General features: G+C 34.3%; 2 protein-coding genes across 3 annotated transcripts; one reads left to right on the plus strand and one right to left on the minus strand.

The window, feature by feature from the left end:
• The first annotated feature begins 1,960 nt into the window (after positions 1-1,960).
• Positions 1,961-7,164, plus strand: LOC107919807 (uncharacterized). The gene is made up of 9 exons (XM_016849174.2): positions 1,961-2,429; positions 3,188-3,288; positions 3,447-3,801; positions 4,145-5,017; positions 5,102-5,159; positions 5,350-5,411; positions 5,488-5,594; positions 5,676-5,763; positions 6,565-7,164. Exons 1-9 carry the CDS (start codon positions 2,289-2,291, stop codon positions 6,868-6,870), a joined length of 2,091 nt encoding a protein of 696 aa, XP_016704663.2. The 5' UTR covers positions 1,961-2,288; the 3' UTR covers positions 6,871-7,164.
• A 415-nt stretch (positions 7,165-7,579) lies between these two features.
• Positions 7,580-13,231, minus strand: LOC107919808 (putative RING-type E3 ubiquitin transferase C3H69). Of its 2 annotated transcripts, XM_016849177.2 has the most exons (8): positions 12,947-13,162; positions 12,548-12,635; positions 11,666-12,459; positions 11,442-11,511; positions 9,165-9,253; positions 8,969-9,028; positions 8,221-8,307; positions 7,580-8,114 (listed from the first exon to the last, which is right to left on the minus strand). In XM_016849177.2, exons 1-6 carry the CDS (start codon positions 12,961-12,963, stop codon positions 8,992-8,994), a joined length of 1,095 nt encoding a protein of 364 aa, XP_016704666.1. In that variant the 5' UTR covers positions 12,964-13,162; the 3' UTR covers positions 7,580-8,114; positions 8,221-8,307; positions 8,969-8,991. The 2 variants fall into 2 exon arrangements, with proteins under 2 accessions (XP_016704666.1, XP_016704665.1); XM_016849176.2 differs by lacking the exons at positions 7,580-8,114; positions 8,221-8,307; positions 8,969-9,028; positions 9,165-9,253 and adding an exon at positions 9,609-10,054 and having other exon boundaries at positions 12,947-13,231.
• Positions 13,232-14,368: the final 1,137 nt, after the last annotated feature.

The raw sequence follows: 14,368 nt of genomic DNA on the forward strand, positions 1-14,368 counted from the left end.
TGTTACAAATATCGGGTCAGACAAGGTGGGAGAAAAAACCACCCTCCCATAATCATATTTATTCAAGACAAGTGTGATTGTGCTCCGATGTTAATGGGCTGACCCGACTTGTTTATAATGCAAACAAAAAGCATTGCTTTGAAGACGGTACAATTATGTATAAATACAGTTTCAGAGCCCGTTGGGCCGGGCGATGACCCACTTGTTTTAAATTTTTAAACGTGATCGGCCCAATGAATTATCGTTCTTTGATATCCCAATCGACCCAATTTTTTATATGTATAAAGGTATAATTATGGCCCAAGTCCCTATACTTTTTGGAACTTTGAATAATGAGTTATCAATTAAACGCTTTTGAATTTTAAATAACATATATTCAAATTTAACACAAGTCATTAGGGTTAGGAGTGTTCAAACGGTTAATCAAATTGAATTAGTATTAACCAAAATAATGGAACTTTTTAATCCTTTAACCGTTAATTGAACTGAAATTTAAAAAAAAACTAATCGAACCGAAATATTTCAAATAGTTTGATCGGTTAACCGAATTAACCAATATTTATATTTTTTTGTTTTTTTTTTGTTAAAACGAGTATAAAACATATAAAAAAATTATTCGAATTATGTATTGATACAAAATAATATATATTATTAATTATTAAGTTTGGTTAATTACTCGATTTTAAACTGAATTAATCGATAACCAAACTTCCAAAAAAATCATTAATCGACCTTCGACCGAATTAGATTGATTAATCGACCAATTAACCGAAATAAATCATTTCAGTCGATTAATTTAATTTTAACCGAAATTTGAACATCCCTAATTAGGAGCATTATTAAATGGGATTCATTTTCTTTAACGAAGATAAAAGGTAAAAATTATTTAAGGATTAAATTTGAGATGTATGTTAATTGTAGAATTGAATATAAGTTTTTTGCCACTTCATTTGTGGTTTCATGAACAATTCAACTTTAATTTTTAAATATGAAAATTAAGAGTTGGTTTGGTTTTGGAAAATATTTTATATTTTATTTTTAAAATAAAAATATTTTCAATTATGCACTTATAAAAATATTTTAGTAATTATTATTATTTATAATAAAAAAGAATTCCTACATTTAAACTCTTATTTTTAACATTTTCAGTATTTTCATCGAAAACAGATTTTTTAATTTTCATATATTTTTATTTTAGAACTTTTTAAAAATTCCAACAAAATATATTAAAAATATATTTTTCTTAAATATTTTACATTTCAATAAACTAAAAAAGAAAAATACTCCTTATCCGTAAAACCAATTAATCCATTAAAAAATCCTTAAAATTAAAAGCAAACTACAAAGTAGATGTATTCACTGTCTGAGTTGGATCAAGAATCAATTTTAAAATTTTTCCCAACCTGCCCAAATGACCTATTTCATTGTTCAGGACAGGCCTGGCCATGGGGTTGTTTGCGAGTATAACCACTTAAAAGGGCCAAAAAAATAATTTTCAGCCTTTAATGTGCAGTAAAAAATTTCAGATTAAAATAAATCAATTAAATGTTTGGGGCGTTCAATTTTTCATCATAAATGCTTCATTTAAGCCTCAAAATTTGTCAGCTTTTATTGTATTATATTTTATCTATATTTTTAAAAGGGGTTCAATTTATTATTTCGCCTATGCTCAAAAATGTTGGGTCTGGTTCAAGAAATAATAAAATATTATTTTATTTAAATTTAATTATAAGAATATATAAATGTATTTTTAATTATTTCTAAATAGTAAAAACGGAGAAAATTTTAATCCCAAAAGCAGTCCCGACCATGAACACCTCAAAAGCAGAGGGATTAAGCATAAAAAGTTTAAAGAGTACAGGGACTATTAAATAATTAAACCAAAAGAAAAAAGAAAAAAAGGAAAAAAAACGCCCCATTCACAGTCGATACATATATATGAAACGAAACGCACATTTATGTTTTTGCTTCATCTCCCCTATTTCGATCCTCTCACTACTATTCTTTTTATTTTTATCTCTTTAACCCCCTCAAAGCCTCCTCTTACGATCGTGGGGGATTCCTATGCCATGAAACCCGATTTTTTCCCACACTCTCTTGCAGGCATCCCTATCCTCTCACGCGCCACCGCGTTCCACCAATTCCTTCGCCGCATCCGTCTTTTCTCGATGCTTGCAAACACCTGGAGTTAGGGTTTCTGGAATAGCGGATTATCCATTTTTTTGTTTTGCTTTTGGTTTTCTTTATACCTGTTAGAGGTTAGGTTAGGGTTTTGAAAGGAAAATCGCATGAAGATGGGCAGCGTGGATCGAGTTAATGATTTGACATTTAAAGTTAATTTTAGCGGAGATGGAGCAGCCAAGTTGAAAGATAGAGTCAAGGAGAAACTCAAGGAGTTTATGGGTGACTACACTGATGATACTCTTGTGGTACTTTTTTTTTCTCTCCCTTTTTAGCTATTTAATTTTCGATTTATATGATTTTTATGCATTTTCGTTTGTTTATAAAAATCTGTGGATGTTGTAATTTTCTTTTAATCTCTGAATTGTTGCATTGATCATAACGTTGTTTCTGCATTTTGGTTTATTTTAAGATTTAGCTTATATTGTATTTGGGCTTTTGTAGTTGAGAATTTGGAATTTGCTTCGATTCAATTGGATAATGATTACATGTTTTTAAGTGCTGGAATTTGAATTCTTAAAACTACTATAGTTTTTTCCTTTTATCTTCATGTTCTCTGTCATTATCAAGGGCTTGTGGCCCTGGTTAAAAGAACGGATTGAGGAGCACAGGCTGAAGTTTTCCTTTCGCTAGGGCTAAAACGTTAAAATCTGAATAGTAATTGAATTTAGCCTGGTGATAATTTTTGTACTGAACCTCTGAGGAATTAAAAGGATTCTTGTCCTAATTTCTTTGCTTAAGATTTCATCGCTATGTGGATTTTGGGAGGCCCTTAATATCTGGCTTTAATCTTTTCCATGACAATGTATCTCGCATTAGTTGTACTTTGTTTATCATTCTCTTAACCTTTAAGTATTTTCTGTGGTGCTCTGATGCATGTTTTACTTCCAATCTTTGAAATCTGATATAGTTGGAATGCACAAATTTGCAAATCTTGTAGAAAATGTGAAAGATCAGATATTTCTGTTGGTGTCTAATCACATTCTCTCATTATTTTGAATGGCAGGAATACGTGATTGTCTTATTGAGAAATGGAAGACGTAAAGACGAAGCAATGAATGAGTTGAATGTTTTTCTTGGGGATGACAGTGAATCTTTTGTCTCCTGGTAGTTATATTATTTTTCCAACTTTCTCCACTGGGGAAAGTCGGTGCTTATATAATCATAGTTGTTGGGATTTAGCCCTAAGTTATCCTTATATCTGATACTTTTAGTTTTCTTATATGCATGTGTTTTCGTGTATATATATTATATTCTCTGAACAGGTTGTGGGATCATCTGGCTTCAAATTTGGATCTATATGCTCCTTCTCGGGAACCTCACCTTGATGAAGGAACCAGAACAACTGTTTTGGGGAACCAGTCTATTGGTGCTGAGTCTCACCAGTTGGATACTGATTCTGAAAGGGGAAAGTCTACTAAGTTTCCCAGGAACCGGCACAACAGAGATTGGAAGGGACTAGTTAGGGATGCAGCCGAACCACCTCCTCTTCGGAGCTCTGAGGTTGAGAATATTCGTTTTGAAGAAAAATCCAGTCGTAAAGTAAGCCGTGGACGATCTACCTCTCCTCAACCTACTCAGAAGAAAAGGAGTAGGCCTGATGAACGACAACCTATAAAGGTTTTAATTTCTAGGTTCCTTATCCGTAAATAGTTGATTACCATTTGCTAGAATTAAGAAGAAATTGTTCTCCTTTCATTGGACAAAATATATCCTTAAATGGAAATGCTTTAGATGTTTAGAGTGGCTGTTGTAGGGATAAATTTCTTAATTATCCTGAGAGTGACATGTCAGTCATTAAATACTTCTGTTTTCTGCTCTGAAAATAATTCAAAAGGTTTTTTTCTCTTAATGAAATATTTGTGTAAATTGTATAGCTGTTTCATGTTGTGCCAAATGCCAATATATGCCTTTGTCATTGATTTGGCTAGTCTTCTGATCCATGGATGAACTCCTTTTGCAGAGAGAAGCAGTTCCTCAGATGAACATTGATGCCCCTAGGCGGTTGCTTCAGTTTGCTGTGCGAGATGCAGTTGGAACTTCAAGGGCACCTATTTCAGCGAAGGAGCCATCTTCCAAGCGCCTTCGATCTGTTGTGTCAACATCTTCTGGAGATTTGCCAGCTCGTCCTAGGAGAATTCAGTCTGTTGCAAGAGTGCCAAATCCAATGGCGACAGTGATCAAGGCTGTGGCAGAAGCTGCTGAAGATGTGACAAAGGTAAAAAATGCTGGAAGTGTGTTTGACAGGCTTGGTCCTGGAATGGATGTTTTGGAGACCCGTGACCTACATCCAGAATTCAGAGAGTCTCTTACTGAGGATGAAGAATATGGAGATCTTAACCAGCCTTTGGAGAAAACCCATTCAGCATATTATCAAAGAGAAGAGTATGCTGGTCGACATGTTGGTAACGTAACTGCTTTAGAAAGTCAGACTGGGTTGGCTTCAGAGTCTCTGTCTGACAATGAATGGTATGGTGATGTTGATGTTGTTGGCCATGGAGTTATGGATGAGTCTCATACTGGCCATGCTGGTAGATCAAGTGGAAACAAGGGTGATAATTCACTTATGGTGCAGTACAATGTAGCTAAGGATGATGAAATCTTGCAAACGAGGAACAAAGATCAAAATCAATCAACTATAGCAACAAATACTTCTCATAAGATAGTTAACATCTCTGTCAATGTAAATACCTGGAAACCACCTCATTATCAAGAGCCAAGGGAGGTTTCAGAACTGGACAGCCGAAAACCTCTTCCAGAGAGTGAAGCAGTTGCTAACAAAGCTAATCATAGGTTGATGGAGAATGGCAACCCAGTTAATGTTGGTAATGGAAATGTAGGATTTTCTAACCTATATTATTTCCTCTCTCTTATTCTTTGCACTGGGGCTGTTGAAATTTACTTTTGTTGTTAATTTTAGGTAAAAGGTGCTGCTTACAACCAAGAACTGTCTCAGAAAGCAGTGCAGCCTTCTTCTGGTGAGTTGTCTTCTATTGTTAGGATTGATTATTTGGATATTGCATGTGTTGGATAAGGAATTCCCTTGTGTACTGCAACCTATATCTTTTTTGTTTTTTAATTGCTGTGCTAAAGAACTTTATTCTGTTCTGTTGGATTTTTTTCCTTGCATTAAACTTTTTTATTTAAATTGCTACTTTCATTTTGCAGCTTCTTATGCTGCTGCTCGTCCTCTAGAGGACGCTGATTCTCGAACCATCTTTGTAAGCAATGTAAGAAACCGAAATTCTCTCTTTAGTGTAGAAAGAAGATACGTCTCCCTTACTCAGTTTTGACAATATATGGTAGGTTCATTTTGCTGCTACCAAGGACAGTCTTTCTCGACATTTTAATAAGTTTGGAGACGTGCTAAAAGTTATTATAGTTACAGATGCGGCGACAGGGCAACCGAAAGGGTAAGGTTTTTGGAATACTTGTTCTGGATTTGCCTTCTCCTGGAAAACATTTTATTTTACCGAGGTACAATGCGTACACAGGTCAGCTTATGTGGAGTTCATGCGGAAGGAAGCAGCAGACAATGCTTTGTCTCTGGATGGTACCTCATTCATGTCACGGATTCTTAAGGTATTTAATCCTTGTCTGTTGTTTTATTAAACCTTTCATTGAGTTTCTCTCTGTAACTTGCCATGCATATTTTGATATTTCTCTATTGTTAGCTTATGTGGAGTTCATGGGAGAGTCTTGTGTGTTAAATATTTTACTCTATCTGGAACTTTGTTTCAACTTAGATGCCTAGTGATGTAAAATTTTATCATTATGTAATGTCTTGAACTTTTTCTGGAAAACTCGATGTTATTATGGTTCGTGATTTGGGTCAATGGTTGTCATAACGCTGTTATTATGACCTGGCTGTCACTGGATAGTTATTAAAAATACAATATAATGTAATGTTAGCAGGCCTGTAGCAAGTTGTCTATATTTCAATATAGCCAGCCTCTTGAAGTTTCTGCTTATTGGAAGACCTGATCCATTGATGTTATGTTGGACCAAAACGTGTGTTGAGTCTTGGATCCATCGGCTCTGTGTGTTTTGAGGAAATTACTCATCTTGTCAGTGTGTAAAAAGTTCTAGGAAATATTATTAGATTGAGTGCTAGGAAAAGTTACCGAGACGGCAGAAGCATCCATTATGAATATTCCATCGTCTATATCCCACATGACAGAACTTGTCTATTTTCTAGATGTTAAAAGCAAAATTTCATTTTGCTGGACTTATAGAAACCTTGGACCGTGAGGTTGGTACCGTCCTAAAATCATTCGGGCTCGGTGTCTACTGTATTTCTACCAATTTCATAGCATGCATATTGGTTTGTTGTTCCAAAACATAAAGCGACTAATTCAACCTGTTTGATTTCCTTTGCCAAAGGTCGTGAAGAAAAGTTCAGCTCCTCAAGAAGCCGCTGCTCCTGTCATGACATGGCCTCGTGTAGCTCGGGGCTCTCCATTTGTTGCAGCAAGGTTTGGTAGAGCTTCATTTGCCAGAGGCATGCCAGGTGCTTTTAGGCCTCACCTTCCAATTAAACCCGGTGCCAGAAGCTTTCAATGGAAGCGTGATGCTCAGACGACCACCACCCGAACCGACGCCGTCACTGGGACAAACGTTTCTTCTCCCACTTTCCGCAGTCTCACCTATGTCCGAACAGAACCTAAGTCAGCAGGGAATACTAGCTAGTCAAGAGGTTTGCTACCGCAGTCACATTCCTTCTCTGGGGGGGTCGCATCGGTTTTCAATTTTTATGTTAATTTTTCCTTCTGTTTTTTTTCACCTTGAAATGTTTGAATGGATTGATTGCATCAAAGAGAGTATCATATGTGGATCAAAGGATGAGGATAAAATTGCAAACGCGATGATTCTTCAACACCTGGGAAGACATGTCTACAAATTGAGATATATATATACGTGCATGTAATAGAAGTGGCAAAACTGGTCTTCTCCAAAAGAAAATTTTGCTATTTCAGGCATTGATTTCTGGGTGTGGGAGGGGAGGGGAAATTATATATGTCTAGTTTTTAGATTTGGGATTGGGAGGAAGCTATTTGACATTGCTCTTTTTATATTTTTGTTAGACTTCTCATTTTATATATATGTTATAAAGAAAAGAAAATAGAAGAAAATGATCTAAAAAATGAAAAAAAGATGGTCCTGATAACATTTTGAAATTTTTTATGGCCGAAGGCCATTTTCATGTCATGACTTGATTGGCTGAGTGAATTTAAATGCCCTTATATACTTTTTTTTAAAAAAATTATAAATATATTATTAATTGACACCAAAAAAATGTGAATTTGAACACATTAATGCCACAAGACTGAAATAGAAGAAAATTGCAAATTTATTCAGTCCAAGCTTATGATAAGAGATGTTGAAAGAGGGTGACAAATTAGCTAACGTTGTATATTTGATCGTATTCATATTCCATAATAAAGTCAAATATGTAAACAGTATTACATGTACAACATCAAGCACACACAGATTATTCAACTCTCAGCTACGCTTTTCAATATTATGCATTCTCTAAGTCTACCATCATCACCACCCACCTGAGAATCATATCACAACACAGCATAACCCCTACATAAGTATATAATTCCTACATGTATATCAATGATATATATATATATAGAGAGAGAGAATACAGTTCCGAGTGTCCCACTGATTTGAGGGAAGCATGAACAATAAAAAAACACTGCCACCCACACATTGATTTGATTATTCAAATTAATCACCGTTGGCTACTAAAATTCCAAACCCTTCAACAAAACATTTCTATCCATCAATCAGCATTTTCACCCCCAAAATAGTATCTTTGTTTTCTTTTTTTACTACTTCATTTAATATTTTAGATGCAGTTTATTGCATAAAACCCCCTCATGCCCCCATGATTCCAACCTTTGGTTTCTCCAATCAGCAAAATCCTGCAATTTGGGTTTTTTTTTTCAAAACAAATGTTTAGAACTATAAATCACTCGAGCTATACCGTACGCTGGATTACCGGAAATAATGAACTAGTTAGATGTTTACCTTTTTCAAAGAGAGTGCAACACTAGAAACCCAAGAAAGTTTTTCATCAAAGCTGGCATATAGGTCCTTTGCATTATTTATATAATCCTGCATGCAAAAAAAACCATACAAAATATATAGATACATCTTGGAAACAAGAAATTGGAGATTTCGCAATGGCTATTATATGTATAGTAAGATCGTTGAAATGATAAGAATTTCAAGGGTAAAAGCACCATGGAGACCCCTGTACTAAGCATCAGATTACACTCTGCCCCCTTTACTAAAAAAATAGGAAAATTAATCCCTGTACGATAGATTAAAAAGCAAACCGATCCTTTCTGTTAAGAATTTCATCAATTTCTACGATTAAAAACCGGCATGGCTGACGGAATAATCAAACAATTACACCTAGCATGCCATGTATAACTCATGTTGATATAGAAGGACCAGCTTTTAACAGTAGAAATTGATGAAATTTTTAACAAAAGGACCAATTTGCTCTTTGATCTAATGTACAAGGACTAATCTGCCCATTTTTTGAGTAGAGGGAGCAAAATGTAATCCAGTTACTAATACAAAGAACTCCATGATACTTTTACTGAATTTCAAGATCTTCATAAATGATTATCTTATACAAAGGGGAGAGTGACTCAAATGTACAATTCGTCTATGTAGGCATCTGTATCAGTTATAGGCATCTGTATCAGTTATTAAAACTCGGAAGTAGTTGAGAAGAAGAAAAACCAGTGTTGAAGATAGAACTTACATTGTAGTAGATGTTGTGAACATTCACCTAATGTGCAAGTCACTGAGGAAGTCCAACAACCTGAAAAGGTAATCGACATAGTAAGAAAGAACGAAAAGAAAATAACATACAAAAACAAATGAGAAGATATTGCTTTTGTTCTATTAGCCAAGTCTATATAAATAAAGGAAAAAGAATAAAAATGGGGCAAAAATACCTAATATTTTTAGCTATAACGGTGTGCCCATCTTCAGCTCCAAGATGGCGTAGAGCAACTTCCTCCAATCGACCATCTCGATACGCATGCTACAAATACATAGCATCCATGAAAATAAACAAAAAATTTCTGTGGGAAACCACAGCATCAAGAGAAATGCAAACATATAGCGGACAGGGATGGTAACAGGTGAAAGAAAACACTTTTTTAAGCCCATAATTTGAATGATATGACTTCATAAATCCACAATTTGCTTCTTTATCGAGAAAATATTGGCTAACATACAAAAACCATTAGGTTTTTTAACAGACACATGCAGCATAAGGCATGACAAGAACCATCAAAAGAACAGTTAATACGAATCCCATGATTGCAAGGGAATGCCTTTACGCATTAAAACCAACCACATTGAAGCCCTCAACAAATGTAATCAGCAAAGAAAAGTAATCCAAACTCTAGTAACTTAATCCAGATTTCAATACTAATTAACAATGTTTTAAGTCATAACAAGACAGTCAGCAACGACCAAAACACACTCCAAATCAATATTCTCCAAAACGAAAAAGGTGGTAGCCTACATGAACACCAACACTACCAACATTTCCATAATTCGAGCAAAAAGGAGCAAAACTTAATTTAGGAATTTAATAGTGAAAATTCTCCTCATCACTTGAGGAGTCACTTGAATCATAATCTAGCTGCATTAAAAATAAGGCCATCTCCATAGATATATCATCGTTTTCCAAATCTTCAGCATCAAAAATATTCATTTCATCTTCTGCAATTAAGTGCTCGAAGACATCAAAAATTGAGTCCATATCTATAACATTGGATCTGCGAGGAGGTGGCCTGTGGTATTTCCATGCATAAGAGCCTGGCTTGACCGTATGCTGGAAGACAACACAAGTGTATCCATTAAATGAATCGTAAAAGCTAACACTCTCTATGACTAAAGTAAATGGCATATAAATGTACAAAATAGCAAGGAGATAATACGCTAAAATTGATTTTGGGTGTCTACATAAACATCACCAGATCCTACACTACAAAGAAAGTGACACTGTGACACATCTAAACCCCATTCTTTATCTCCCCCACCCCCCAACCCTTGATGGGGAAATTAGATAGATAGATAGATAGAGAGAGAGAGAGAGAGAGAGGAAGTAATGGCAGTAGCACATACATAAGAAAGCAGAAACACGGGATAAATAAAATCTATGAATCCCAATGCATTACATATCACAAAAATGGAAGCAAAAAAGGTACCACTGGCCTAAAAGGGTTTTTGAACCAAAAAGCAACATAAAATTGAGAATAGATTAATAACCAGTTGGGCTTGGCCAGATGAAACTTGCAATTTGACATGAGAATTTTTTTCCTCACTTGCAGAATGATTTCAAGAGCAGCACCATTAATAGAACAATAGAAGAGTATTTTGGTAAAAAGGCACCATAGATATCCTGATTTTCCTATTGGCTTACTAGCTCCAAGATTAGTAACCAAAATATATCACCAAGTACTACTTCGTAGATTTACGGGATATTCTGTTTATGTTCTTTCGATCCTCAAAAGTAAACTTTTTATCAATGACTATCAATTAAAATTAAAGTCAACTTAGAGCTAAGAGAATCAAAATCTTAAAAGCATTGTGAAAATTGCAAGTGCTCCTGTGATGCATGTATCTGTGGCAAAGGGAGAGAAATAGAGAGAGCAGGAATAAAGAACCCATATAAACAATGCGAAATGCCTCCAAATTATAACTAAATTCTTAAATTTATCATCATTAGCCGTCTACTGACAATTACTCCTCGTACAAAAGTTATATTTGCATAATTATAATCTTTGCTTTACCAATTAGTTTTCCACCAATCACCCACCGATCTCATCCTTATTCCTCTTACTGAATATTAACAGCAGTTTTATTCAAGGAAATTGAGATCAAAGATTGTTGTTGTCCAATGATGTTGAGATAAAAACATATTTTTATTCCTAAACCAACCTCTTCAGATAAAAGTCCAAACTGGTAGATATCTTGGTTGAGATTTGGCTAAGAAGAAACAGCTCAGATTGAACAACCATAGTGACAAAGTGAGAAAAAAGGGTGAGGAACAACCATAAAGAGGAAAGCGCACGCAGGAAAATAGAGAATTTTAACATAAAATCACATTAAAAAGCTTATAGTTGATACTTGATGGGATATGAAAGGACGCAAATTTGGAAATACTAAGAAAGAGAAATTCTCCATTTTACAAAGCTGAATAAATAGACAATTTTTACCTTGTAGAAACAACTAGTACCAAAAGGGCAGTTCCCATTTCCGAAGTTGAAGTGCTTGCAATCTATTGACCTGAAGATTAAAATATTATATGTGTAAGATAGATATTACGGATCATCCAAACAACCCTTCAATTGTAGAAGTACAATTAAGAATTTAAATAAAATTATAATTCATGTGGTAAAAGTAGGAAATAAAAGAAACATTGAAACTGCAGAGGCATTACCTCAGTTTTGCCTTGTAGCTATCGATGATTTCCTGCTTTTCTTCTGGAGTTGAATACCAAATGACACTTGGAATGACAAAGTACGATAGCTTGCGACAGATTGGGCAAGCCCTTAATGCAGTATTGACATCCATTCCAGAGGACGGGGAACTGCTGCGCCAATTTCTAATGCAGGATATGCAAAACGGATGATCACATTCCGAGAGCAACCCAAACTTCCGTTCAGCTGCTGTGGGCTTCGAGAGAACACGATCCAGGCACACACTGCATTCTATTTCTTGACTATATTTCAATGCCTCGAGGTGCTTTTGCTTTTTCTCGCACATTTTTACATGCTCCTCCCTTTCCTCAGCTCTGAAAGGATGTAAACAATGTTTTCCACAGGTGGGACACAAGTCTCCATGAATATGGGGACAATTATCTCCACGGGGGCAATTACCAGCTGCAGCAAATGAGCAAATAGGAAGTTCGACTAGATTAGCACTCCTAGGCTGCAAAACATCACCATCATCCAAAAGATCTTGTTGCCCGGATTCCAAATGCCATGCTTGATTCGTTGAGGGAGGGAGGAAGCCTCCATTAGAACCAGGAAACTCGCCAGAAGTAGCTGGAAGTACAACGGAACCACAATATGTACTCGTTGAAGGACCTAAAGGAGCAGAACCCGAGACCCCAAATTGACGAGGCTTTGTCGATGAAGACGAAGCAGATAAATCCGTTTGAGATGCCTTCACATGTTCATATCTGCATTGACTACCATAAGAACAGATTCCTTTCTGATAGTATGTGCAAATCTGCAATGACCCAAGTAAGAAGCAACTATTAAGGTTAATCAGCAACAGGTAAATAAAGAACAGAAAGTTCACAAAGAGCACTTCCTACATTATTTGGTGGATCCTTCCAATCATGAGAAAACTCACAATTCTCCCCTTTGAAGCATGCTCCATGAGCAAAGAACTTACAAAGAACCCTGAATAATAAGAAAAAAAATCAATAAAAACCCACAATCAAGAATTCCAGAAAATTAGTATTTTCATAATTCCCAAAATTTAAGTTCCAAAAAGAACCAACTAAACTGTCAACAGCGTTCAATTCAAAATTGCTACCACGAAAAAAACAAAAAATACAGAATCATTAACAAATATAAAGCTATCATCACAATCAACATCAAATACCCGATAACAAAAAACGATTAAAAAAACGAAAATTTGCTGAAATTGAAACAGAAAATTTGGTAATCCAATAAAAGGGGGATTGATTGGGGAAAAAAAGAAGAATCACCTCTTGGTCTTAGGCATGGACGAAATAGCGAATAACGAATAGCGAATGGAAATGGATTTTGAGGGAAAATGAAAGGAGGCTAAAGGATTTTTTTAATTAAAAATTTAATTTAATTTATTACAAAAATATCAGTTTGAATGATAGGTGAGAAAAGAGGGAGGAGAAGCGAAATTGAAGCCCCAAACACAACATCGAAACATTTTAAGATTAAAGAAGCAGCTACCTAGGGTTTTTTTTTTTTTAATTTTTTTGGGTCTCTCCGTATAGAAAGGGCCCATGGATTTTGGCATAATTACGGGAATGGCCCTTCGAGGCGTAATTATAGTTAAGCAAACGATTATTTATTTTAATCAGGATTTGAAATTTAATTAATTAATTAATTAATACTTCTTATTCTAAACAAATAATGCATTTACGGCCACCCATCTCCGTTACCAACCTTATCCTCTCCTCCACCTTCTCCACCGTCGGCAACTCCCCTCAGGCAAAGCCACCTCCGCCTGTATTAGCTTTTCTTCTCATGCTTTGACTCTTTTGTAGTGATGATTGAATCAATCAAATCATCAATTTTTAGATTCAATAAGTTGAATTATTAGTTCGACTTATATAAAATAAAAAAATCATTAAAAATATAAAAATTGATAAACACGTATAAATAAAAAAATTAGAAACATAAGCCTTCATTTTATAAATTATAACAATAAAATTGCATATTTAAACTAGCTTAAAATTCATGTTTTTAATTAGTTACCAATTTTCTATTCAGTTCAATCGATTTTTTACTAATTTAATCTTTCTTCGATTTTATAAGCTGCTTGAACCATATGAATCATTGTTTCATGGTTTAACTAATCAGTCTGTTTCTAACAATCATGACATTAGTCATGCACAAATTTCAAAGATACATTTTATTAACAAAGTAACATCATTCATATATATAATTTATAATTATATATGTAAAAGCACGAGTCTGATAAAATTTTTAAATTGATGAGGATATTTTTTTATTTCACATCATATTACTAAATTCACGTTTAAAAATAATTACAATGTTAATTATTTGTTAAAAAAGTTTAAATAAAATAAAAGTGGTGATAATTATATATTTAAAAATAATTATAATTTACTAGAAATTGTGATAATTACACAATTAAAATTAGTTAGAATTTAAATTACAATTATTAATTAAAAAATTGTCCTAATTTTAAAATAGAATTATTATTTGAATAAAACTCTAAGTATTAACTATAAGGAAAAAGTTGTGATAATTATAATTTATTTTTTTAAATTGTATTTGAATAGAAATCTAAGTATAAACTATAAGGAAAAAGTTGTGGTTTTATTGATCTATTTTGTAGGTATTTTTGTTTTTTTCACAAGTTGTGATGGACAGATGAAGGTATCTGTCGTTCGCTAAAACTC

Source organism: Gossypium hirsutum, chromosome D08, assembly GCF_007990345.1.
Source record: "Gossypium hirsutum isolate 1008001.06 chromosome D08, Gossypium_hirsutum_v2.1, whole genome shotgun sequence".
NCBI classification, from domain to species: Eukaryota; Viridiplantae; Streptophyta; class Magnoliopsida; order Malvales; family Malvaceae; genus Gossypium; species Gossypium hirsutum.